This window comes from Schistocerca cancellata, chromosome 1, assembly GCF_023864275.1.
Source record: "Schistocerca cancellata isolate TAMUIC-IGC-003103 chromosome 1, iqSchCanc2.1, whole genome shotgun sequence".
NCBI lineage: Eukaryota > Metazoa > Arthropoda > Insecta > Orthoptera > Acrididae > Schistocerca > Schistocerca cancellata.
In genome coordinates this window covers 818,786,274-818,814,124 of record NC_064626.1, presented here as the reverse complement: position 1 = coordinate 818,814,124, position 27,851 = coordinate 818,786,274, and the positions used below count along the sequence as shown (strand labels likewise).

General features: G+C 39.5%; 1 protein-coding gene across 2 annotated transcripts; it reads left to right on the top strand.

Annotated features, from left to right (window-relative positions):
* On the top strand, window positions 1-27,364 carry LOC126188282 (uncharacterized). Of its 2 annotated transcripts, none has more exons than XM_049929867.1 (2): window positions 1-271; window positions 26,214-27,364. In XM_049929867.1, exons 1-2 carry the CDS (start codon window positions 170-172, stop codon window positions 27,273-27,275), a joined length of 1,164 nt encoding a protein of 387 aa, XP_049785824.1. In that variant the 5' UTR covers window positions 1-169; the 3' UTR covers window positions 27,276-27,364. The 2 variants fall into 2 exon arrangements, with proteins under 2 accessions (XP_049785824.1, XP_049785832.1); XM_049929875.1 differs by lacking the exon at window positions 1-271 and adding an exon at window positions 589-750.
* Window positions 27,365-27,851: the final 487 nt, after the last annotated feature.

The window sequence follows — 27,851 nt, the reverse complement described above, 5'->3', positions numbered from 1 at the left end:
GTGGGTAAGGGCGTTGTGTGTAGTAGGGAGGGTGTGTTATGGAGGATATGTTTTTCATGGAAAATGAAATATAGTATGCAAATTGGTGAAATAAATAAATAAATAAAGTGACAAATATATTTATGCATAATGCGTGCCATCAGGTTGCGAAGTTATTCTTAAGAACTGTATGCAAGCAAAAATGGAAACGGAAATAAAAGCGAAAATTGTTGCTTCTGACAAACAATGTTTTAGTGAAAATGCCATTCACGAGCAGATACTGCACATTAAGGTACATTGAATGGGATGCATGTGCATATAAGCATGTGATTTACTGTCAGAGTTTCACTGAAACGTATTGATGTTATTTATATAAAAGTTTAATAATGTCCACCTTCACAAGAGCATGCAGCCCCTTTAATACAATTTCCACGTTTGGTTCAGTTTCTTACATGAAATTAGTATTACGTAACTGGTATATTATCACATTAAATGAAATCAGTATTACATATCTGGTATATTATGACATCTATATAGGCTTCCGCATTGTTTTACGGCTGCCACTTTATCTTTCACAGGAGAATATTCTTTTGCATTTGTTTTGTACAAAAGTTCTAGTTTAGTTGACGAAAAACACTTCGACTGTTGTAGTTTTTCTTCACATCATGTTGTGTAGTTTAACATTGTTTGCGATGCATAAGAAATGCAGCATGGATCAAGTCGTTGCGTTGAACCGTAAAACAGTAAATGCAGCAGAATCTAATATCATGGGTGAATAGCCTATCATGCATAGGTGATAACGTATAAATATATCATAAATAAATTAGACTTAGTTCTCCAGTGAATACCCCTTGCATTATAATTAGAATCAGAATTTTTATTAATCATAACATACAAAGTCAAATCACAGATCTGATGTACTGGGGACTCGTCAACATTACGTTTACATTTCAATTAAATTTGTATATACAGTATTACAAAAACAATATATCAACATTCCAGTTTACTTGTATCACAAAGTAATATATAACAACTGCGTTTACGTAGTGAACATATTTTTACAATCATTTATTTGACACAAAACTTAACACAAGCTTAATTTACAGGTGATGTTTCCTTGCTCAGACTTCCACATCATCATTCATAAATATCCTCAACCTATAAATTCATTGCTTTGTTCAAACTTATGTAGAGAGACAATAGCAATACATCTTTTCAGTTTTTTGCTTGTTCTTGACTTCACTGTTAATGTGTCATTATTATCAACTGTACCATACGAATATCTTTTTTCAGTTTTGCATAACAAGATCTGTCTGCATCATTTTTCCAGTAACAACATTTTTAAATATGATTCTGCAGTCTCAAATTCTTGATGTGTTTTTTTTTCTCCCTTTGCCCCATGTTCAGTTGTTTAATTCATCCACTACACATAAGAAGAATCGCACACTACTTGCAATTCCCACTAACATAGTGTGTGGCATAGGCCTAATGTTGATCACATTTCTAAACTTTTGTAGTGAGTGGAATGAAAACAGATAGGTGGATATATATCATTCATTACTAATTTAGGGAGAATCGCGAGCTTGTAAAACTTACACAAATTCATGGTATTCCAAACAAAACTGGACATTTCTGTTTTTCTTTATGGAGTACTATCTTGATGGAAGAATTCACCATCATCACCGAAGACAGTGTTGGATGAATCCTGTTGTGAAACAGAACCTTCAGGGATATGGAACAATGTAAGGTATAGCCACTTGTAACAGAAAAGATATGAAGCTGTCTGGATTGCTAAGGAACTTTTAGCCATGGTGCTTGGTATGCAACTGTTTTTAGACCTGCGGATAAGTAGTTAACTATAGAATTGTACTAGTGCTCTGTCAGAAAGTGTCATGTACAAGGTCTGCCACAAAAGCAAACTATAGATGAGGCATTTAAAAAATGGAGTTTGTCATTTGCCTATAACAACACCATATATATTTCAATTTACATTATTGTTTATAGCAATTTTTTTAGCTAGTCCTTGAAGCAATCCATGAGGTCTTCTGCCAGTACTGAACTGTAATAGAGGCTTTTGTGGAGAAGTCTGTCATTACTTACATATTGGGCAAGTTAAATTCATCTGATCCTGCAACTACTGAGGTGGCTTTTGTACTGTTCATCCACACTCTTATAAAAACTGTAGCATTGGTTACATATTACTCCTAGCTGAGTTTCACAATTGACCAAAGCTTCTACTGGTAATAGAGCTATTTCTTCATACCTCAGCCTAAAGCATTGAAGTTTCACAAGCATAATGCAGTTTAGAGAAAACTATTACCTGGTACACCATCTGCTTGGTAGTAAACACTTTTTTGAATCATGGTGCCCCACAGCTTACATGAATTTCAAGAAGATGTCTCATTACACCTCTCAGCTGTATTAAAAACTTTATGGTTTGGCTGATTTCAAGCACATAAAAACATGGTTTTCCAGGGCCCATACTTCAGGCTCTGTTGGTGATACAAAGGCAGGCCCTTGTACTATAAACCATTTGTATTGCCAACAGAAGGATCATCATAGTATCACCATCCTACAGTAAGGGTTTAAGTATGAATATTACACACTACTTTCACTTTAGGCAAATGCAGCAAATTGGTTGCTCCTTTTTTTATGTGATCTATGGTGCAGCTTGTGGAGGTGCCATTAGTTCATGTGCAGTTCCTTAGAAAACCTGAAAAAAAACATTTTTTGTATTTTTTTGTAGCAAAACCAAGTTGTGGTGTCCAAGACGGCTTCGCAGAGCGAATGGCTGAAATTTTTACAATAATCTCCTAAGACCCGCCTTAAACAACCTGGAAAATTGTCTTGATATCTTTATCTGTTTCTGAGATATAGATGGTTGACGTTATCTTATGCTTACATGTAAAATCTGTAGTTTATAAAGTGATGCAGCAAAAAGGAATATGCTACAAAATGTGTCTGTTATCATCATGTTGGTATGGGAACTGCATGTTGTAGTACTAAAGTATGCACAAAAACCTTTTTGCACATAAAATCTGGTCTGAGGTGTAACATTAGTTTTGTGTTATTTCAAATTCATGGAAGTAAACTATCAAAATTTTACTCACCAATACATTTCTTTTCATATGAGTGACTACCCTGTTGCAGCAGGGAAAAGAAGGGAACCAGTGGAATAATGCTCCTCTCGGAGCACAAAAAATTTGAATATTTTCCTGTTTATTTAAAAGACTGACTGAAAAGTGGGGTTTCGGCTGCCTCATTCAACCTTCATCAGCACCTTTAAAAATATTGGAATGCAAAAATTTGCACTTTTTGATGCTGAAAGAGAAGGAGGCAGTGGTAGTCACAAAGAGACAGAAAAGTAACAAATGCTGCTTGTGTTATAGAAAGAAATAAGGAAACAAAGGCAGTGTGGCAGAAAGAAAGGGGCACAGCGGCAGCGGAACATAGTTGGCAGTGAGAGAACAGTGTTAGGTAAAGAGTGAAGAAGACAGTGCCAGTGGGAGAGGAATAGAGAGGAGGACACATTGGATGTGTTTGAGAACCAGTGGTAATGAGAGACAGAGTCTATGACAGTGACAACGAGGGAGAGATAGTGACAGTAAGAAGAGACAGCAGCAGTGGGATAGAATGAAAGAGATAGTAGCAGAAAGAGAGAGCAATGGGGAGACAGTGATGGTGAGAGAAGACAGAAGCAGTAGGACACAATGAAGGAGACTGGTTGTGAGACAGGCGACAGTGACAGTTTGGCAGAGACAAAGGGATAATGACAATGAGTTGGGCTGAAAGAATGAATCAAAATGGGCAAATGAGAGTGGTTGGGTGTGAATGACTTACAGCAATGGACTAGTGGATGTGAGTGAGTTATGGTTAGGTGAGCTTGGGAGAGTTAGAGGTGACTTGCATATTGAAAGGAGTGCGGATATGTTCACATGCCAAAATTTTTGGGAAAATTTTTAAAGGTGCTGTGGAAGGTAAAATGAGGCATGTGGTACCCCACTCTTCAGTCAGTTTTTTAAATAAACAGGAACATACTTGCATTTTTTGCGCTCAGATAGGAGCATTTATCCATTGGTAAATAATAATAATAATAAATAAAAAATAGAAAAACAAAGAGAAATACTGGGTAGACAACACATTTCAACAATTAAGATGGCAGATGGGCAGAAACTAACAACAAAGAGAAAAGTCTTCAAGCATTCAAACATTTCTTTACATGTTTTAATAATCAGATGGTTCAAAAATTAATGACATTCCGGAAGTAATGCCAGATAAGGTGTGAAAAAGCATTTGAGACATAAAGCAAGGTAAAGGTACTTTGAGAGGATAATATATCTACAGCTACATTCTGCAAAGCACCATGAAGCGCATGGCAGAGGGCACTTCCTATTATACCGTGTACTAGGGATTGTTACTGTTCCACCCATGCATGGAGCACAGGAAGAACATTTGCTTGCATACATCTGTGCTTGCTGTAATTAATCTAATCTTGTCTTCAGAGTCACTAGATGAGCAGTACATAGGGAGCTGTAGTTTATTCCCAGATTCTTCACTTAATACAGATTCTAGAAACTTTTTAATTAGGCCTTTGTGGATAGTTGGCATCTATCTTCAAGCATCTGCCAGTTGAGATTTTTCAGTATCTCTGTGACTCTCCTAAGGATCAAACAAAACAAACTGCCCTTTATATACATTCTGTATCCCCAGTAGAGGTGTTTAGTATAGGCCCCACACACTAGAGCAATATTCAAAGATGGGTCACTTAAGTGTTTTAGAAAGAAACACCTATGAAAACTGATTATATTTTCCTAGTATCCTACAATCAAACATGGTCTGCCACTTGCTCTACCTATGACTGAATCCATGTGATGATTCCATTTTGTATCCTTAAAGGGATTTGAATTAGTTGACGAATTCCAGTTAGGGTTCATTTTTTCAGACAGTGTTTCATTACCAATTACTGCATAATCTGCAAAAGGTCTGAGCTTACTATTAATATTGCCTGCTAGATCATTAATATACAGCATGACTAGCAAGGGTTTCAACACACTTCCTGGGGAGATGCTTGAAGTCATTTCTACACATCTAGAAGACTGTCCATCCAAGGTAACATGCTATATCTTCCCTTTCAAGAATGCCTCGATCCATTCACAAATTCCATTTGATGCATCTATCATTGTAATTTCCTTAATAAGCAGTAGGGTAGTACCTGCATGTACCTGAATGCTGTGATCTCTATAGCTTTCTGTATGTCAAGTGAGAAAAATGCAGGTTGAGTCCATACCCTGTTTTTGGAATCCACACTAGCAGACATGAAGGAGGTAATTCTGTTTTAGATATCTCATTATGTTGGAGCTCAGAACATGTTCTAAGATTGTACAACAGACTAATGTCAAAGATACTCAGAAGTAGTTTTGTGAATTATCTCTGCTACTCTCGTAGATGAGAGTGATCTGTGCTTTCTTCCACCTGTTGGGCTAATTGTTTTGTTCAAGTGATCTACAGTATATTATTGTTAAAACAGGCTAACTCAGCTGCAACTGCTTGTAGAATATGATAAAGATTCCATTGGGCCCTCGAGCCTTGTTCAATTTTTTGGTGATATCAACAATTTATCAGTCTCATTAACACTAATATCCACACTGCCTGACCAAAAAAGTGAAGCACCCAGAAGGGGAGTAGGAAACAAAATGAAACTTTGTGGGTTGAGAGGATATGTTATGTTGTTTCAGTGATTTATAATATCAAATCAAAATTTTAAAGCACTTTGCAGTATGAGCCACATATTTGTATGACCAGTGCAACCCTCTGGCCTTGGTGCATACACTATTTCAATAGCAAAGGATCTCATAAAGCCGTTGTATCCTCTCCTGGAGTAACGTGGCCTACAGCTGTCATTAAGTGGTCCATGAGATTCGGGATGCTGACACTGGGATAGAGTCAACATCCGAGCTGGTCCCACTCATGTTCTATTGGGGACAGATCTGGGGATCTTGCTGGCCACGGGAGTGCATCAACATCAGAATGACAGTTCATACAGACATGTGCCACATCCAGTCCTGGATTGAAGCCTTTTTAGTAGGGAGGACACAGCATGTTTCCTTTGGTGGAGAGTCGTCATCAGATGTAGAAGTAATTTCGGGTGTGCCCCAGGGAAATGTGTTGGGATCCTTGCTGTTCATGTTGTATATTAATGACCTTGCAGACAATATTAATAGTAAAACCAGGCTTTTGCAGGTGATGCACTTACCTATAATGAAGTACTGTCTGAAAGAAGCAGTTTAATACTCGGTCAGATCTTGGTAAGATTTCATCATGGTGCAAAGATTGGCAACTTGCTCTAAATGTTGCACTTCACACACAAAACAAAAGTATCCCTTGATTATAATATCAGTGAGTTACTGTTGGAATTGGCCAACTCATACACATACCTGGGTGTAACACTTCGTAGGGATATGACAAGAAATGATCACATAGGTTCAGTTGTGGGTAAAGTAGGTGGTAGACTTCGGTTTACTAGTAGAATACTGTGGAAGTGGACCCTGTCTACAAAGGAGAACAAATCACTCGTGCAACTGGTTCTAGAATACTGTTCAAGTGTATGGGACCCATACCAGATAACACACATAGGAGTATTGAACGTATACAGAGAAGGGCAGCACAAATGGGCACAGATTTGTTTAATCTTTGAGAGAGTGTCACAGAGATACTGAAGGAACTGAACTGGAGACTCTTGAAGATAGACGTAAACTGTCCTGAGAAAGACCATTAACAGACATTCAAGAACCAGCTTTAAATGATTACTCTAGGAATCTATTACAATCCCCTATGTATCACTCACATAGGAAATGTGAGCCTAAAATTAGAATCATTACTGCATGCACAGAGGCATTCAAGCAGCCATCCTTCCTGTGCCCCATACATGAATGGAATAGGAAGAAACCCTAGTAACTCGTACAATGGGAAGTATCCTCTGCCATGCACCTCACAGTAATTTGCAGAGTAAAGATGTAGATGTAGATATGGTCAAGCATTGTCATGTTGAAAAGTGGCGCCACGACACTGTCACATGAGAGGAAACACATGAGGATGCAGGATTTGCATAATGTACTGTTACGCATTAAGAGTTCCCTCAGTCACTACCAGCCATGACCTGAAGTCATGCCAGGAGTGGCACTGCTGTGAAACATTAGAAGAATGAGACCCCTTCCCAGGTCAGCACCATACTCACTAACAATGGTCACTTGGGGTAGTGCAGAATCACAATTCATTGCTGAACACAGTGTGATTCTGTTTGTCAGTAGTCCATGCTTTCTGGTGATAGGAACCACTCCAAACACAGCCATTTGTGTTGTGGTGTTAACAGCAGCCTATGCGTGGGCTGGTAGTTCCTTAGTCCAGCCGCTGCTATCCTCCATCCAATAGTGTTGAATGATAAAGAATGTTGCAGAGCATCTATTACTTTTTCTCAGATTGCAGGCACAGATGTGGAAAGTTATGGAGTGCTTGGTGCACTGATTCTCCCTTATGGGGTCAGACATAGTCGACCAGAACCTTGAAAAATGAGTATACCTCGCTTTCCCATGCAGTCAAATCATTGTGTCACTGTCACATCTGAATGCCCCACAAATCTGGATATTGCACAATTCAACCAGCAGACCAAATGGAGACTGACTATGAGGTGCCTTCCAAATTCTGCCAAGTGCTGATCATCGTGTCTCACGTGAGTACACTGCATCTCCGTCTCCATCACAGTGATCACCCAACATATAACACTGTTCATGGCCCTTATATACTCTACCAGACCTGGTAAGAACACTGATGAAGTTTGGTCACAATTCTACCTGTCACAGAGAATTATAACGCTAATCATTTACATACCTGCCATTGTTGGTACATGCAAAAAGTTACATTGATGTCAGATCATGTCTTCTTGGTGCTTCAGCTATTTTGTCAGGCTGCGTGTATTACTAATCTGTGGTGCGTTATGCATATTTAACTGGGTCAGTACTTCTGTATCTTCCTTTGTAAAGGAACATTTGAAAATGGAGTTCAACATTTTTGATTTGATACCCTCAATTTCAGTTCCTGTGTCCTCCATCTGGATGCAGGCTTTAGTGCCACTGACAGCCTTCATTTATAACCAAAATTTCTTTGGGTTTTTTAGGTGTTTCTTGACAAGATTCTCTGACTGTAGTCATTGAAGGCTTCACATATTGCCTTCTTGACAGCCAAACACATTTCCTTTAGCAATACCCTATCTACAGCCCTAGGCTTTGTGCAGTAGTCACAGTTTATTTAGATGTTTCTTTACAGAGACCTATGTACCATGGAAGGCCCGTCCCATCACGAACTGTTCTGCTAAGTACATATGTCTCCAGTGCTTGGTCAGCTACTCTTTAGTGACAGTTCCTGTGCCTACTCCTTCCAGAGCTAATCATTTCAAGTTCCTCCTTGAGATATGACTTTAACTTCAAACTGAGCTTACTAATTCTCTTTTAATTTCTGGTCCTGTTATGTTGCAAGTATTCCCAGTTTCCTTTAAAAACAGAACTGAAGCAATTAACACCCAACAAAGAAATATATGTTATGACAGGAGAAAACCTTGGATAACATTTTGTGATTTTCTGGAGCTACTTGGAACTTAACGTTTTTCAAGGCTATTATTAATAACAAACTCATGGAACAAAATTGAAAATAGTGGAAGCTAATGATAAAAAGCAGACAGTATACACCCCTGCTGAAATGGAAAACTGAGTTTAACAAAATATACAGAGTGATTATAATTAAAGTTGAACTTTCAAACTGCTGTAGAAATAACACGACTGGTCAGAATGACATCAAATTGCAACGGAATATTATCGGTGAAGGCGGAAAACGTGTGGCAGAACAAAAATAAATAGTTCCAAAATGTAGCAATAGATGTCGCTGTAAGCATCATCATCAAACGGTCCCTTCCCTACAGCCTAGGTCTTCGTGGCAAACGAATCTGCTCCAGTCCGGAATCCTTGAACCATTACACCAACAACCTGAAAACAGCTTTTGCATCCCGTAACTACCCTCCCGACCTGGTACAGAAGCAAATAACCAGAGCCACTTCCTCATCTCCTCAAACCCGGAACCTTCCACAGAAGAACCCCAAAAGTGCCCCACTTGTGACAGGATACTTTCCGGGACTGGATCAGATTCTGAATGTGGCTCTCCAGCAGGGATACAACTTCCTCAAATCCTGCCCTGAAATGAGATCCATCCTTCATGAAATCCTCCCCACTCCACCTAGAGTGTCTTTCCGCCGTCCACCTAACCTTCGTAACCTCTTAGTTCATCCCTATGAAATCCCCAAACCACATTCCCTACCCTCTGGCTCCTACCCCTGTAACCGCCCCCGGTGTAAAACCTGCCCCATGCACCCTCCCACCACCACCTATTCCAGTCCTGTAACCCGGAAGGTGTACACGATCAAAGGCAGAGCCACGTGTGAAAGCACCCATGTGATTTACCAACTGACCTGCCTACACTGTGAAGCATTCTATGTGGGAATGACCAGCAACAAACTGTCCATTTGCATGAATGGACACAGGCAGACAGTGTTTGTTGGTAATGAGGATCACCCTGTGGCTAAACATGCCTTGGTGCACGGCCAGCACATCTTGGCACAGTGTTACACCGTCCGGGTTATCTGGATACTTCCCACTAACACCAACCTGTCAGAACTCCGGAGATGGGATCTTGCCCTTCAGCATATCCTCTCTTCTCGCTATCCGCCAGGCCTCAATCTCCGCTAATTTCTAATTTCAATCTGCCGCCGCTCATACCTCACCTGTCTTTCAACATCATCTTTGCCTCTGTACTTCCGTCCCGACTGACATCTCTGCCCAAACTCTTTGCCTTTACAAATGTCTGCTTGTGTCTGTGTATGTGTGGATGGATATGTGTGTGTGTGCAAGTGTATACCTGTCCTTTTTTCCTCCTAAGGTAAGTCTTACCGCTCCCGGGATTGGAATGACTCCTTACCCTCTCCCTTAAAACCCAAATCCTTTTGTCTTTCCCTCTCCTTCCCTCTTTCCTGACGAGGCAACCGTTGGTTGCGAAAGCTAGAATTTTGTGTGTATGTTTGTGTTTGTTTGTGTGTCTATCGACCTGCCAGCGCTTTTGTTTGGTAAGTCTCATCATCTTTCTTTTTAGATATATTTAATAGTGGTCAGCTACAAATGACAAATGAATCAGACAGCAATGCCTAAGGTGTACGTTTGACGTTAAACAAACTGTACTACTCAGTGTGCATGGATGTACAGGTGTGATACTGTTAGTTATGTAAGCCCATCCACCACGGCAAGGTCATATCACATGGGATGGTAAAAATTGTTTTTTTATTGTCCTGAGGCCAAAAACATGTAAAAAGCATCAATCACAACGATTTCTAATTGTCCTGAGGCCAAAAACTGCATAAAAAGCATCAATAAAAAAAAATCAGATTATTAATTTCCATGTGACTGGCACAAAACATGTTCAATATGCTGTCAACTGTTTTCTGCAACAAGTTCCACAAATGATTGAAGTGTTTCCTGGGTCACATTCAGAACGTGTTGCCCAATGCATGTCTTCAATGCAGCCAAAAGCCACGGATTAAGATCAGGTGATTGGGATGGCCAGGCTGTAGGGAAATGGCAGCCGATGATTCTAGAATTACCAATGACAGTACATGTAACAGGACTGGAAGCACTTGTCTCTTTTAAAAAATAGGGCCCTGTGATAAATGATGGCATAAACCCACACCACACAGTAACCTTTTCAGGATGAAGTGGTACTGATTGATTTGCATGTAGATTTTCCATTGCCCAATTTCAACAGTTCTGTGTATTGACATATCCTGTTGATGGAGGTGGGCTTTGTCTGTCCACAAATCTTCCATGGCCAATGATTGTCCACCTCCCTGTGAGCAAATAATTCTAAAGCAATGGTCTCTCTTGGGGGCAGGTCAACAGGAAGCAACTTGCGCACATGGGTAGTTTTGAATGGATGCAAAGAAGGATGTTTCGTAGGATTTTACGCACCGTGCTCACAGATATGTCCAATATTTGGGCAATTCTCTGTGCACTATATGTTTACACACCACCACGCGTCTCCTCCTGCATTGCTGTGGCCATTGCTTCCACTGATGTTGAATCTGTTCATTTCCCCCCTCTACCAGGTTGCACACCAAAAGAACCCGTCTTTTCGAATCATTTTCTCCACAGCCACAGCAGTCATCGGGCCAATGCCTCTTTTCAAGTCCTTCAGTGTCTGGAACTTCTGCAGAGCGACATGTGCACAGTCATCATTCTTGTAATACAGCTTTAAAAGCAGAGTGTGATCCCGCATTGAGACAGTCATGGCGAATGTCGCAGACATGAAAGGAGGAAAATCCATGTTTATAACAACTTCAATGGGTTGTGCACATGACAGGTGTTTTCATTTATGTATTCTGACCATACAGAACCTTCTATTGATGAATTTTCACACTATTTTTTTCTTCTGCCATACGTTTTCCCCCTTCTCCGATAATATTCCGTTACAATTTGATGTCATTCTGACCATTGGTGTTATTTCTACAGCATTTTGAAAGTTTATCTTTAATTATAATCACCCTGTATATCCCAGAAACTGTAACACATTAGACTTATGACAAAATATATTATACACAACACCCGAAACTCTGAAAATCCTCAAATTATACATGTATCCATGTAAACATATAATGAAATTTGTGGTGAACAAGATTTTTTCATGGCTAAACTAGGGCCATAATTGTATAAAGCACAATGCTTTAATGAGAATGGTTAAAGCTGGAAAAGTGTAATACAAAACGAATCTGTAAAATTATGAATGAAATGTCTGTGGTGGAAGACAGTTCTCAAATACTGAATTGAAGTTCTGCTTCATCAGAAACGAGACAGATGTCTGTCAACCTACTCTCCATACTGTATAAGATAATCAATGAAAACACACAACACTGTTGTAATAGTCTGCAATATTCATAATTTTATTTTACAAACTGGTTTTCAGCTTTTACGCCATCCTCGGGTACAAAGATAAATGTATGTGGCAGTGGAATTTTTGTAAGATCAAAGATTTTGAACTAGTGCATCTATGAAGTATCTCACAAGTTTTTGAAACATGGCAGTTGTTAATGTTTAATTTATGACTAAAATGGGAGAAATTCAGATGACTTAGTGATAAAGTTAAATATGCCCAATTCCACCATAGTGCCAGGCTATGTTGTCAGCAGATTATTCACTGAAACAGCATGAGTCAAAAAGGACTTTACAACTTTGGAATGATATAAAAATTTATTGCGATAACTTACAAGAGTCAGTAGACATGTCATTTTGTAGCAAACAACCCCAAGTTTCACATGAAAGTGTCAAGTGTGATTTTGGTTTGATGTGACTACCATTTGTGATACAGCAAGCATCCCACTGGTAATCAGTTTCGTTCCACACTTGTTGCAGCACATTGGGCGTAACATGTGCAACGGGACTCTAGATTCAATGTTTCATGTCAGCTAAACTGTCTGGTAGGGGAGGAACATACACATGGTTTTTAATGAAATCCCACAGAAAGAAATTCGGTGGTGTCAAGTCTGGGGAGCAAGGTAACCATGTGATTGGCCCTTCAAGGCCCATGCACAGACTTGGGGACCAATTATCGAGGAAACCTTGCACTTCTAAGAGGAAATGAGATGGTGCGCCATCTTGCTGGTAATAAACCCTTCCATTTTGGTCATCTTCATCGATCTGAGGAACTAAAAAGTTTTCATGCATATCCAATACATAATACTAGTGACAGTTTCCTCCACAAAGAAAAAAGGGCCTTACATTACTTAGTGGCAGAATGGGGTACTGATGCACTACGTAAATCAAACTTGAGAATGATTGCTACAAAATGATACATGTACTGACTCTGTAAGTTATCTCAAAAAATTTCTATAACATGAACCATGGAACATGGTGGGGAGGCTTGCGTGCCTCAACGATACAGATAGCCGTACCGTATGTGCAACCACAACAGAGGGGTATCTGTTGAGAGGCCAGACAAATTTGTGGTTCCTGAAGAGGGGCAGCAGCCTTTTCAGTAGTTGCAGGGGCAACAGTCTGGATGATTGACTGATCTGGCCTTGTAATACTAACCAAAACGGCCTTGCTGTTGTGGTACTGCGAACAGCCAAAAGCAAGGGGAAACTACAGCCGTAATTTTTCCCGAGGGCATGCAGCTTTACTGTATGGTTAAATGATGATGGCGTCCTCTTGGGTAAAATATTCCAGAGGTAAAATAGTCCCCCATTCTGATCCCCGGGCGGGGACTACTCAAGAGGACGTCGTTATCAGGAGAAAGAAAACTGGCATTCTACAGAATGGAACGTGGAATGTCAGATCCCTTAATCGGGCAGGTAGGTTAGAAAACTTAAAAAGGGAAATGGATAGGTTAAAGTTAGATATAGTGGGAATTAGTAAAGTTAGGTGGCAGGAGGAACAAGACTTCTGGTCAGGTGAATACAGGGTTATAAATACAAAATCAAATAGGGGTAATGCAGGAGTAGGTTTAATAATGAATAAAAAAAATAGGAGTGTGGGTAAGCTACTACAAACAGCATAGTGAACGTATTATAGTGGCCAAGATAGACACGAAGCCCATGCCTATTACAGTAGTACAAGTTTATATGCCAACTAGCTCTGCAGATGACGAAGAAATTGAAGAAATGTATGATGAGATAAAAGAAATTATTCAGGTAGTGAAGGGAGACGAAAATTTAATAGTCATGGGTGACTGGAATTCGACAGTAGGAAAAGGGAGAGAAGGAAACATAGTAGGTGAATATGGATTGGGGCTAAGAAATGAAAGAGGAAGCCGTCTGGTAGAATTTTGCACAGAGCATAACTTAATCATAGCTAACACTTGGTTCAAGAATCATAAAAGAAGGTTGTATACATGGAAGAATCCTGGAGATACTAAAAGGTATCAGATAGATTATATAATGGTAAGACAGAGATTTAGGAACCAGGTTTTAAATTGTAAGACATTTCCAGGGGCAGATGTGGACTCTGACCACAATTTATTGGTTATGAACTGTAGATTAAAACTGAAGAAATTGCAAAAAGGTGGGAATTTAAGGAGGTGGGACCTGGATAAACTGACTAAACCAGAGGTTGTACAGAGTTTCAGGGAGAGCATAAGGGAACAATTGACAGGAATGGGGGAAAGAAATACAGTAGAAGAAGAGTGGGTAGCTCTGAGGGATGAAGTAGTAAAGGCAGCAGAGGATCAAGTAGGCAAAAAGACGAGGGCTAGTAGAAATCCTTGGGTAACAGAAGAAATATTGAATTTAATTGATGAAAGGAGAAAATATAAAAATGCAGTATATGAAGCAGGCAAAAAGGAATACAAACGTCTCAAAAATGAGATTGACTGGAAGTGCAAAATGGCTAAGCAGGCATGGCTAGAGGACAAATGTAAGGATGTGGAGGCTTATCTCACTAGGGGTAAGATACATACTACCTATAGGAAAATCAAAGAGACCTTTGGAGAAAAGAGAGCCACTTGTATGAATATCAAGAGCTCAGATGGAAACCCAGTTCTAAGCAAAGAAGGGAAAGCAGAAAGGTGGAAGGGGTATATAGAGGGTCTATACTAGGGCGATGTACTTGAGGACAATATTATCGAAATGGAAGAGGATGTAGATGAAGATGAAATGGGAGATACGATACTATGTGAAGAGTTTGATAGAGCACTGAAAGACCTGAGTCGAAACAAGGCCCCAGGAGTAGACATCATTCCATTAGAACTACTGATGGCCTTGGGAGAGCCAGTCCTGACAAAACTCTACCATCTGGTGAGCAATATGTACGAGACAGGCGAAATACCCTCAGACTTCAAGAAGAATATAATAATTCCAATCCCAAAGAAAGCAGGTGTTGACGGATGTGAAAATTACTGAACTATCAGTTTAATAAGTCACAGCTGCAAAATACTAACGCAAATTATTTACAGACAAATCGAAAAACTGGTAGAAGCCGACCTCGGGGAAGATCAGTTTGGATTCCGTAGAAATGTTGGAATACGTGAGGCAATACTGACCTTACGACTTATCTTAGAAGAAAGATTAAGGAAAGGCAAACCTATGTTTCTAGCATTTGTACACTTAGAGAAAGCTTTTGATAATGTTGACTGGAACACTCTCTTTCAAATTCTAAAGGTGGCAGGGGTATAATACCGGGAACGAAAGGCTATTTATAATTTGTACAGAAACCAGATGGCAGTTATAAGAGTCGAGGGGCATGAAAGGGAAGCAGTGGTTGGGAAGGGAGTGAGACAGGGTTGTAGCCTCTCCCCGATGTTAGTCAATCTGTATATTGAGCAAGCAGTAAAGGAAACAAGAGAAAAATTTGGAGTAGGTATTAAAATCCAGGGAGAAGTAATAAAAACTTTGAGGTTTGCCGATGACATTGTAATTCTGTCAGAGACAGCAAAGGACTTGGAAGAGCAGTTGAACGGAATGGACAGTGTCTTGAAAGGAGGATATAAGATGAACATCAACAAAAGCAAAACGAGGATAATGGAATGTTGTCGAATTAAGTCGGGTGATGCTGAGGGAATTAGATTAGGAAATGAGGCACTTAAAGTAGTAAAGGAGTTTTGCTATTTGGGGAGCAAAATAACTGATGATGGTGGAAGTAGAGAGGATATAAAATGTAGACTGGCAATGGCAAGGAAAGTGTTTCTGAAGAAGAGAAATTTGTTAACATCGAGTATAGATTTAAATGTCAGGAAGTCGTTCCTGAAAGTATTTGTATCGAGTGTAGCCATGTATGGAAGTGAAACATGGACAATACATAGTTTGGACAAGAAGAGAATAGAAGCTTTCGAAATGTGGTGCTACAGAAGAATGTTGAAGATTAGGTGGGTAGATCACGTAACTAATGAGGAGGTATTGAATAGGATTGGGGAGAAGAGAAGTTTGTGGCACAACTTGACTAGAAGAAGGGATTGGTTAGTAGGACATGTCCTGAGGCATGAAGGGATCACAAATTTAGCATTGGAGGACAGCGTGGAAGGTAAAAATCGTAGAGGGAGACCAAGAGATGAATACATTAAGCAGATTCAGAAGGATGTAGGTTGCAGTAGGTAGTGGGAGATGAAGGAGCTTGCACAGGATAGATTAGCATGGAGAGCTGCATCAAACCAGTCTCAGGACTGAAGACCACAACCACAACAACATTTAAAAGTTGTAAAGTCATTTTTGACTCACCATGTTTACATGTACAGTAGTGCCTAAACATTCTCATGAACTTCCTAGACAACCAGGAGTCAACCCAGCTGTCACAGATAACATAAGGTTGACTACACACACTTGCCTAACACAAAATTATATCCATCTCGATTATAAGATAAACAAACAGTTTGAAGGTTTAGCTATGTGTGTGGCCTCTCACCCCCCCCCCCCCCTCTCAGTACAGTCCTTGCACAATTCTCATGAAGATATTTGAAAGAAAAGGGAGGGAGGCAAAGGGAGGGGAGGGGAGGCGGGAGTGTTGAGAGAGAGAGAGAATATAACCCACTCTCTTCCAAGGCTGGGTATTGGTTTAGGTGTGCCGATGATGTGTTGTTCTTATGGACAGATACTACCAAGAAACTTTAAACATTCCTCAAGCAGCTCAATTCTAAGCAAAATAGTATCAAATTCACAATGGAGTTTGAGAGTAACTCTATAAATTATTTTGACTTAATCATAGAGATCAGTGATCACATTCATACTTTCAAGATTTATAGGAAGACTATCTACCACCACAGGCATTATAATACCTGCCAGTTCTCAACACCCAGTGATCAGTACACATGCTGCTTTTCATTCACTGATACATCACATAGTATCTGTCCCCATGAGTGATGAAAACTTGCAAACTGAATTAAATATAATCAAACAAACAGTATTAAGTGCTGCCCCCCTGCCTTGGTGGACTCCATAATTCACAAAAACAGAGACAGTAGAACACCTCTCTTCTGTACTCTGTGCTTGACTCACCACCACAAGACCTGGATAAATGGTGCATGATTCCATATCTAGGAAAAGTCTCTCTGAATGTAGCCAGAAGGCTTAAATCCAAGAAGTTTAAAACATCATTTTATCTGCATAACACTACTGGACTGTTTTTGACCAAAGTTAATGACTGCACTTAGCTTAGGAGAAGAGTGGAATATACAAAATCACTTGTAATTATGGCACATTTCACAAAGGTCAGTCTAGTAGGGCAATATGCGCTTGCTTGAAGAAACACCATATAAATTGGAAACTTAGAAATGGAGACTCTACTTTCACAGACCATCTGCTTAAAGAAGGCTGAAGTTACAAGGTGCGACATGAAGTCTTCAACCCATTACATGCAGTCTCCCATCCGTCATCAAAGACACCAACCACTTTCTCGAACGCCTGGAATCCCTACCCAGTCTGTTACCCCCGGAAACCATCCTTGTAACCATTGATGCCACTTCCTTATACACAAATATTCCGCATGTCCAGGGCCTCGCTGCGATGGAGCACTTCCTTTCACGCCGATCACCTGCCACCCTACCTAAAAACTCTTTCCTCATTACCTTAGCCAGCTTCATCCTGACCCACAACTTCTTCACTTTCGAAGGCCAGACATACCAACAATTAAAGGGAACAGCCATGGGTACCAGGATGGCCCCCTCGTACGCCAACCTATTCATGGGTCGCTTAGAGGAAGCCTTCTTGGTTACCCAGGCCTGCCAACCCAAAGTTTGGTACAGATTTATTGATGACATTTTCATGATCTGGACTCACAGTGAAGAAGAACTCCAGAATTTCCTCTCCAACCTCAACTCCTTTGGTTCCATCAGATTCACCTGGTCCTACTCTAAATCCCATGCCACTTTCCTTGACGTTGACCTCCATCTGTCCAATGGCCAGCTTCACACGTCCGTCCACATCAAACCCACCAACAAGCAACAGTACCTCCATTATGACAGCTGCCACCCATTACATATCAAACAGTCCCTTCCCTACAGCCTAGGTCTTCGTGGCAAACGAATCTGCTCCAGTCCGGAATCCTTGAACCATTACACCAACAACCTGAAAACAGCTTTTGCATCCCGTAACTACCCTCCCGACCTGGTACAGAAGCAAATAACCAGAGCCACTTCCTCATCTCCTCAAACCCGGAACCTTCCACAGAAGAACCCCAAAAGTGCCCCACTTGTGACAGGATACTTTCCGGGACTGGATCAGATTCTGAATGTGGCTCTCCAGCAGGGATACAACTTCCTCAAATCCTGCCCTGAAATGAGATCCATCCTTCATGAAATCCTCCCCACTCCACCTAGAGTGTCTTTCCGCCGTCCACCTAACCTTTGTAACCTCTTAGTTCATCCCTATGAAATCCCCAAACCACCTTCCCTACCCTCTGGCTCCTACCCTTGTAACCGCCCCCGGTGTAAAACCTGTCCCATGCACCCTCCCACCACCACCTATTCCTGTCTTGTAACCCGGAAGGTGTACACGATCAAAGGCAGAGCCACGTGTGAAAGCACCCACGTGATTTACCAACTGACCTGCCTACACTGTGAAGCGTTCTATGTGGGAATGACCAGCAACAAACTGTCCATTCGCATGAATGGACACAGGCAGACAGTGTTTGTTGGTAATGAGGATCACCCTGTGGCTAAACATGCCTTGGTGCATGGCCAGCACATCTTGGCACAGTGTTACACCGTCCGGGTTATCTGGATACTTCCCACTAACACCAACCTGTCAGAACTCCGGAGATGGGAACTTGCCCTTCAGCATATCCTCTCTTCTCGCTATCCGCCAGGCCTCAATCTCCGCTAATTTCTAATTTCAATTTGCAGCTGCTCATACCTCACCTGTCTTTCAACAACATCTTTGCCTCTGTACTTCCGCCTCGACTGACATCTCTGCCCAAACTCTTTGCCTTTACAAATGTCTGCTTGTGTCTGTGTATATGCGGATGGATATGTGCGTGTGTGCGAGTGTATACCTGTCCTTTTTTCCCCCTAAGGTAAGTCTTTCCGCTCCCGGGATTGGAATGACTCCTTACCCTCTCCCTTAAAACCCAAATCCTTTTGTCTTTCCCTCTCCTTCCCTCTTTCCTGATGAGGCAACCGTTGGTTGCGAAAGCTTGAATTTTGTGTGTATGTTTGTGTTTGTTTGTGTGTCTATCGACCTGCCAGCGCTTTTGTTCGGTAAGTCTCATCATCTTTCTTTTTAGATATATTAATAAGCAATTGGATAGATAAAAACCTACTCACCAAGCAGCAGCAGGAGAACACACAAATAACAGTTACTACAGTTTGCAAGTTTTTGGGACCAGTGACTCCTTCTTCTGGCAGAATGGTTGAAGGAGAAGGAGGCGGCATGAACGAAAATGGGTAGGGTTCAGAAAAGTCACCCAGAACCGCAGGTCAGGGAGACTTAACGGATGCAATGAGAATGAAAGACTGATTTGATGGGGACTGCACCAGACAAGGTTTGAAAACTAGAGAGCTTAAACGTGGAAGACAGGGTAATAGGCAAGACAGAGATTACTGCTAAAACATTGTGAAAGAGTTAACAAGAGTGAAAAGCTAAGTGCATTGTATGTGAGAGAGATGGAAGAAGGACAGCGAAAAATAGGCAGGTCAGAAAATGAAAGATGCAGAAAAAAACCTGCTGATCACACCTAAAAAACAACTAAGGAGTAAACCTCTTACCACTCAGTATTATCCTGGTCTTGAATGTATTAATCAGCTATTTCAACAAAGCTATGAATTATTAAAATCATGCCCTGAAATGAGGTCCACTCTGTCTGAGATTTTGCCTACCACACTTAGAATAGCTTTTCATTGCCCTCCCAATCTCCACAATATTCGTGTCAGACTGCTCATACACCAGCTGGTATGTAAGCACTGTGCAGCCTGTTACAGTGACATGACTACCATCAAGTTATCGCCTGTTGCAGAGCAAACTCAACAACATGAGAGTTGTGACCTCAGTGCATTTCACATGTGCCATCTGGATTTTTCCCCCAGACACGTTTCTCAGAACTCCACAGCTTGGAACTAGCACAACAACATGTCCTTGGCTCTCGGAACACACCTGGCTTTAATTTATGTTAATTTCTTCAGTCTTGCCATTTCTTCGTGGTATCTATTCCTTTCTTCACTCCTTACAGTTTTCTGCATCTTTCACTTTCTTACCTATCCATTTTTTGCCGTCTGCCTCCCATTCTCTATTACATATAATGCACTTAGCTTTTCACTCTTATTAACCTGTGCATAGTGTTTTAGCAGTAATCTCTGTCTTGCATGTTACTCATTCTTCCACCTTCAAGCTGTCAGGTTTTCAAATCTCGTCTGGTGCAGTCCTCAAAAATCAATATTTCTTTCTCATCTCGTCTGGTAAGTCTTCCCTGACCTGGGGATCTGGGTGACTTTTCTGAAAACTACCTCTTTTCCTAAATGTCACCAGTCCTTTTCCTTCACCCCTCTTACTTCTCATTCAATCCTTCTGCCAGAAGAAGGAGCCACTGGCTCCAAAAGCTTGCAAACTGTAATACGTTTTATATGAGTGTTGTTCTGCTGGCACTTGGTGAGTAGATTTTTTTTTCTCTACCCAGTTACTCATATTTTCAAAAATTGATTATTTTTGTTGATATAAGTAAATATTAAGGCATAAATCAGAGATAAACAATAGTTTTAGCATTACTGAGGAAGTAGCGCCTTTTTCATAACAGCAGCTTTCTTTTTAATGTACTGGATTAAATTTAGCTGGCATAAGCATTAATAGAACTAAGCAATATAATGATAATTTACAGTTAATACAGTATGCAGATTAAGTTTCTGCAGTCTGCTTGTCTTTTGTATAACTTGCCTCATTCCACATCCCTTGAGGTTCTCCTTCTTGGTTTGGATATGTGGAACATGATGAATGAATTAATTACTTACTAGTATGGGGCAGTTTTCTTTCTCTCTTTCCTCCACCTCCAATGTAGTGCTATATTGAGGATCTTTAGTCATAAGGATAACAGCGACTGTTCTGTTGCATCTAATTTTTTCATGTTTCTTTAATGCTTTTGATCAGGTGCAGCAGTTCAATGAAAGACAGCAGCAGTGTTAAAGACAGAGTGCTGCATCTGTCACTATTCAGCAATTGAAAGAGATGTGTGTGCTACACACTGATGACATCATCATGCCTTTTACTTTTGCCTGTGTGACAACCATGCACAAAATGTGCAACATTACTGATCCTATTAAATAAAAAAAATCAGTTGCGAGGTCAAAACGTATGGTTGACAGAGGTCACCATGGGTTACCTGGGATTGTTGCAGTGTCCCGTGTGTCAAATAGGCCACAGTGTAGCTGATAACACTCAGTTTGCATGTGAGCACTATCAATATCTGAGGACCCATATTGCATTATATGCTTATAACATCTTGCAGGTCATACGGATTGATAAATGGATCCCAAAACATTGCAATTGGGCATTTGAAGCATAAGGAAAGATGGCTTGAATTGATGAGTTGCATCATATTTTGGTACATGCTACAGGCACAGTTTGAGTATATCAAAGCAGGTAGAAGACAGCTCTTGCCATCTAAAGGGCACATTTTTAGCTGTGCTGGTGTTAATCCATGGAATGAAATAAGACTCCTGGAATACCATCTACTGTTGCTCACAGATAAAAAGAGTCAGAGACTTGGTGGTAGATCATATATATCAGTCCCTTCACATGCAGCTCTCTGTACATTCAACACAACAATGTAGCACCTATTTCCCCAAACTGTATCACAGCAGTTTGATGAACACTCTAGAGGACAGAAATACTTGTCTCATCATGAAGCAGCATGACATTAGTCACACTGAAAATGTGCACTGTGTGAGATGGCACAGAGTGTAAGACACTACACTTAAATTTGAGAGGAGACAGATTGAAATGCCTGTCCAGCCATCCAGCTTCAGGGTTTTCATGTTTTCCCTAAACCACTCACACTAATGCTAAGATGGTACTTCAAAATGAATATGGCCAATTTTTCTCCTCATCCTTGTACAACCTGAGCTTGATCACATTAAAAATGGGTCATTATGCCCTAATCTTCCTTGAGAACAGCTGGAATGCTGAAACTTCCTGGCAGATTAAAACTGTGTCCTAGACCGAGACTCGAACTCGTGACCTTTGCCTTTCACGGGCAAGTGCTCTGCAGGAGAGCTTCTGTGAAGTCTGGAAGGTAGGAGATGAGGTACTGGCAGAATTAAGGCTGTGAGGATGGGGTCGTGAGTTGTGCTTGTGTAGCTCAGGTGGCAGAGCACTTGCCCATGAAAGGCAAAGGTCCCGAGTTCGAATCTCGATCCGGCACACAGTTTTAATGTGCCAGGAAGTTTCATATCAGCGCACACTCCGCTGCAGAGTGAAATTCTTTATCTGGAATGCTGCTGAGAGCAGTAATGTATCAGAATGGCTTCCCAATGCTTGCACTGTTTCTGGAGCCCATGTCACAATGAGAGATGGAGCATGCTACAGGCTACTAAGAATATATCTGATTAAGTTACACATTAGTGTTAGTCAAAATTCTGACTTTCCTATTTAGTTTTAGCTGAATTCAACTTGTATTTTATGTGATTAATTATACTCTTATGATCACTAAATCACATAAGAATGTAGCAGTATTTCTTTGGGAACTGTGTCACTGAGCTGCATGATGGATGTATGACACATACAACATTTTACTGGAACAGATCATCTCCCAGAGAACTGTTTCATAATCCAGTTTAGTATGTTATTTTGGATAGCGCTAGTAAGACGACTACATATTTGTATACATGTTCAATAAAGCGCTACTGTTGTTACATCCTAAACTCGATCAGTTCTCTGCAAAGGCCAGACAACAAGGAGAATACTGAGTTAATAATAATAATAATAAGACATTAGACCATTCTTGCATAGACCACCAAATAACCCACAAGTTGAAACAACAATAACAACAATCAACACAATCATACACAACAAAATAAATGAAAATACAACAATGGAAGAGTTACAACTACTGGTTTATATAGGAGCACTCACTACACTAAATATACACACTAGGCAGAGATCAGAACCAACCAACACACAGAAGAAACCCACAAAAACAGCATGGCAACACAGGCTACAGATCAGAATAGAAAAACTTAGAAAAGACATCGGACAGCTAACACAATTTATAAGAAATGAAATATCAGACAAAAAACGAAAAAGGTTAGGTAAAATCTCACAACAAGAAGCGATAGAGCAATTAGATGAAAAGAAGCAAAAATTACAAGCACTGGCCAAACGACTTAGAAGATACAAAAAAAGTGAAAATAGAAGGAGACAAAACCAAAAATTCAACCCAAACCAAAAGAGATTTTACCAGACAATAGATAACACACACATTAAAATAGACAATCCACCAAACATAACAGACATGGAACACTTCTGGAGCAACATATTGTCAAACCCAATACAACATAACAGACATGCACGGTGGATACAAGCAGAAACAGACACATACAAGATGATACCACAAATGCCTGAAGTGGTAATTTTGCAACTTGAAGTCACCCGAGCAATTAATTCTATGTACAATTGGAAAGCCGCTGGAAATGATAAAATAGCAAATTTCTGGCTATAGAAGTTCACCTCAACACATTCACATCTAACTAAATTATTTAACAGTTACATTGCAGACCCATACACATTCCCTGATACACTTACACATGGAATAACCTATCTGAAACCTAAAGATCAAGCAGACACAGCAAACCCAGCTAAATATCGCCCATAACATGCCTACCAACAATATACAAAATATTAACTTCAGTCATTACACAGAAATTAATGACACATACAACACAGAACAAAATTATAAATGAAGAACAAAAAGGCTGTTGCAACGGAGCACAAGGATGTAAAGAGCAACTAATAATAGATGCAGAAGTGACATATCAAGCTAAAACTAAACAAAGGTCACTACACTATGCATACATTGATTACCAAAAAGCTTTTGATAGTGTACCCCATTCATGGTTACTACAAATATTGAAAATATACAAAGTAGATCCTAAATTGATACAGTTCCTAAACATAGTAATGAAAAATTGGAAAACCACACTTAATATCCAAATAAATTCAAATAATATCACATCACAGCCAATACAGATTAAGTGTGGAATATACCAAGGAGACTCATTAAGTCCTTTCTGGTTCTGCCTTGCTCTGAACCCACTATCCAACATGCTAAATAATACAAATTATGGATACAATATTACTGGAACATACCAACACAAAATCACACATTTGCTATACATGGATGATCTAAAACTACTGGCAGCAACAAATCAACAACTCAACCAATTACTAAAGATAACAGAAGTATTCAGCCATGATATAAATATGGCTTTTGGAACAGACAAATGTAAGAAAAATAGCATAGTCAAGGGAAAACACACTAAACAGGAAGATTACATATTGGATAACCACAGCGACTGCATAGAAGCGATGGAAAAAACAGATGCCTATAAATATCTAGGATACAGACAAAAAATAGGAATAGATAACACAAATATTAAAGAAGAACTAAAAGAAAAATACAGACAAAGACTAACAAAAATACTGAAAACAGAATTGACAGCAAGAAACAAGACAAAAGCTATAAATACTTATGCTATACCAATATTGACCCACTCATTTGGAATAGTGAAATGGAGTAACACAGACCTAGAAGCACTCAATACACTTACACGATCACAATGCCACAAATATAGAATACATCACACACATTCAGCAACAGAAAGATTCACATTAAGCAGAAAGGAAGGAGGAAGGGAATTTATCGACATAAAAAACCTACATTATGGACAGGTAGACAATTTAAGAAAATTCTTTCTAAAACGAGCTGAAACTAGCAAAATACACAAAGCAATCACTCATATAAATACATCGGCTACACCTCTGCGATTTCATAACCACTTCTACATCCCTTTAGATCACATAACATCAACAGATACGAAGAAAGTAAATTGGAAAAAGAAAACACTACATGGCAAGCACCCGTATCATCTAACACAGCCACACATCGATCAAGACGCGTCCAACACATGGCTAACAAAAGGCAATATATACAGTGAGACGGAAGGATTCATGATTGCAATACAGGATCAAATAATAAACACCAGATATTACAGCAAGCATATTATTAAAGATCCCAATACAACAACAGATAAATGCAGACTTTGCAAACAACAAATAGAAACAGTAGATCACATAACAAGCAGATGTACAATACTAGCAAATACAGAATACCCCAGAAGACATGACAGTGTAGCAAAAATAATACATCAACAACTTGCCATACAACATAAACTAATAAAACAACATGTTCCCACATACAAGTATGCACCATAAAATGTACTGGAGAATGATGAATACAAATTATACTGGAACAGAACCATTATAACAGATAAAACAACACCACATAACAAACCTGACATCATACTCACCAATAAAAAGAAGAAATCAACGCAACTAATCGAAATATCCATACCCAATACAACAAATATAGAGAAGAAAACAGGAGAAAAAATTGAAAAATACATCCAACTGGCTGAGGAAGTCAAGGACATGTGGCATCAGAATAAAGTTGACATTATACCAATTATACCATCAACTACAGGAGTCATACCACACAATATCCACCAGTACATCAACGCAATACAGCTACATCCAAACTTATATATACAACTACAGAAATCTGTAATTATTGATACATGTTCAATTACCCGAAAGTTCCTAAATGCAATGTAACATATACCGTACAGTTAAAAGGAAGTCACGCTTGATCAAGGTCCGCGTCACTTTCCATTTTTAACCAGACCTAAGGTCTGAGAAAGGAAAGAAGATAATAATAATAATTTCACTGTTTGACATGTCACGTTCTCTGCAATTAAAGACAAGCATTATTTATATGCAAAGAAATTTTATTTACATACTTCTTTCCCTCTGTCGCCAGACATTGTAAGCCAAGTTTGTAGTAATTTGATAAATATTTTATATTAATAGCTCTTAATCATGTATATATCAATATGAACTTCCCACAGTTGTTTTCCTGTTGTCATATTATATGTCACTGAATGTTAATAAAAATTATGTAATTTTCATACAGGACAAGGAAAATGGTATCGTGCTGTGTGCTCCTTCTGCTGAAAGTGACTTGTGCCAAGAAAACAGAAATAATGCAAAACATGTGACTAATTTTCACCAGAATAATGTTGAAAGATGTGACAGTAATAATAAAATTGTTGGCAGTGAAGAGACGTGCAAGGTTGAAATGTCGCCACCATCAGAAATTTGCAGCATTCCTATCCCACTTTCAGAAACAGTTAAATTACATCCTTCCGACAAGACAAGTACAACAACTGAAAGTCTTAGTCAGAGTGAACAAAGTTTAGATTTTGATGCTGTGCGGGATACTACAGGGGCTCATAAACTGAAATCTAGAAAGCATGTCAATATCTGCACAGAGAGCGAGGACCAAGAGGAAGATGGAATCAATAATTTTGAGACTATGGCCCTTCGAGGTTCTGAGACATCAGAATCTGTAGCAGATCATTCAGCAGTGAGCAACAGCACTGATGGATGCCTTACAGTTACTGGAACCATTAAACGTGGCAAGAAGGCAGGTCAGTGCGTGGATATTAGACTGAATATGTCTCGTGAAGAGCTTGAGCATCTTGAAGCAAATATAACTGCAAAAAAATCCAGTTCCAGTTCAGCTTCAACTTGGTTATCATGTGGTATTAAGAGTGGTCCCCATATAATGGTAATAACTGCCCTTATTTTACCTCTTGTAAGTCTTGTGTCGGGTGCGTATTCATTTTACATTGGGACAATTACTTGGTACAACATTTTTACATATTATACTGAAGAAAAGCCTACATTCTGTAGGGTACTTGTCTCTCCCATTCTCATTTTATTGTATCCTTTTCTTATAGTTATTTTTACTCTTGGTCTTGGCATTTATGCAGGTTTTGTTCAGCTGTCATGGTTTTATGATAGCTGGTATAAGGAAATAACAGATCTAGAGAAAGGGTTTTATGGCTGGTTGTGTGCTGTACTGAGGCACGAGGAATGCTCTCCATATGAAGTTGTAATCTTAACAGACATTCAGGGAACAGGCAGAGTGGAACCTATTGAAAGATCATCATCTGGAGATCTATCAGGTTAAGGACAGACTTTATAATCTTCAATATGTTTGACTGTATATAAAAATTTATCTGGTTTAAATTACATCATGTGAGCTGGATATGAAAAGGCATGCATACCTTGTACAAAATGTGTATGTAATACAAAAATAGTTTCAGACTGGGGCAAAGGACCTTTTAAAGTAACCAGAAATTATGACTGAACACTGCCAGAAACTAATATTTGTGGAACATAATTAATTGTACAAAATGTCAAAACAGTAGGAAAGCAAGCCTGACCCATCTGGTATTCAATAATGAGCTTCATGTATTAATGTAAAAATAAGAGTCTGTATATGGATCTTTCATGTTTATATGATTGCAAGATAAGTTTTATGTAGTTTTCTAAATCCTCATTTAGAAAATTACATATTAAGGCTGCTGTGCCCCAACTCCAAAAGTCTGCTGTGTCCCAACTCCAAATAATAATAATAATATTTTAGTGAAAATTAGGTAATTCCTTTCACTGTGCTACACAAAATCCATTTTGCATTTCGCTAGAAGAAGAAAATGTCTTGATTTTTATGCTGTAGTCACACAAAGAAAGTAGTTAAAACATA

Coding starts and splice junctions, on each gene's coding strand:
- LOC126188282 (XM_049929867.1), top strand. CDS start 170: ATGCAAGCAAAAATGGAAACGGAAATAAAAGCGAAAATTGTTGCTTCT. Junction 272..26,213: donor AGCAGATACTGCACATTAAG/GTACATTGAATG, acceptor ATTTTCATACAG/GACAAGGAAAATGGTATCGT.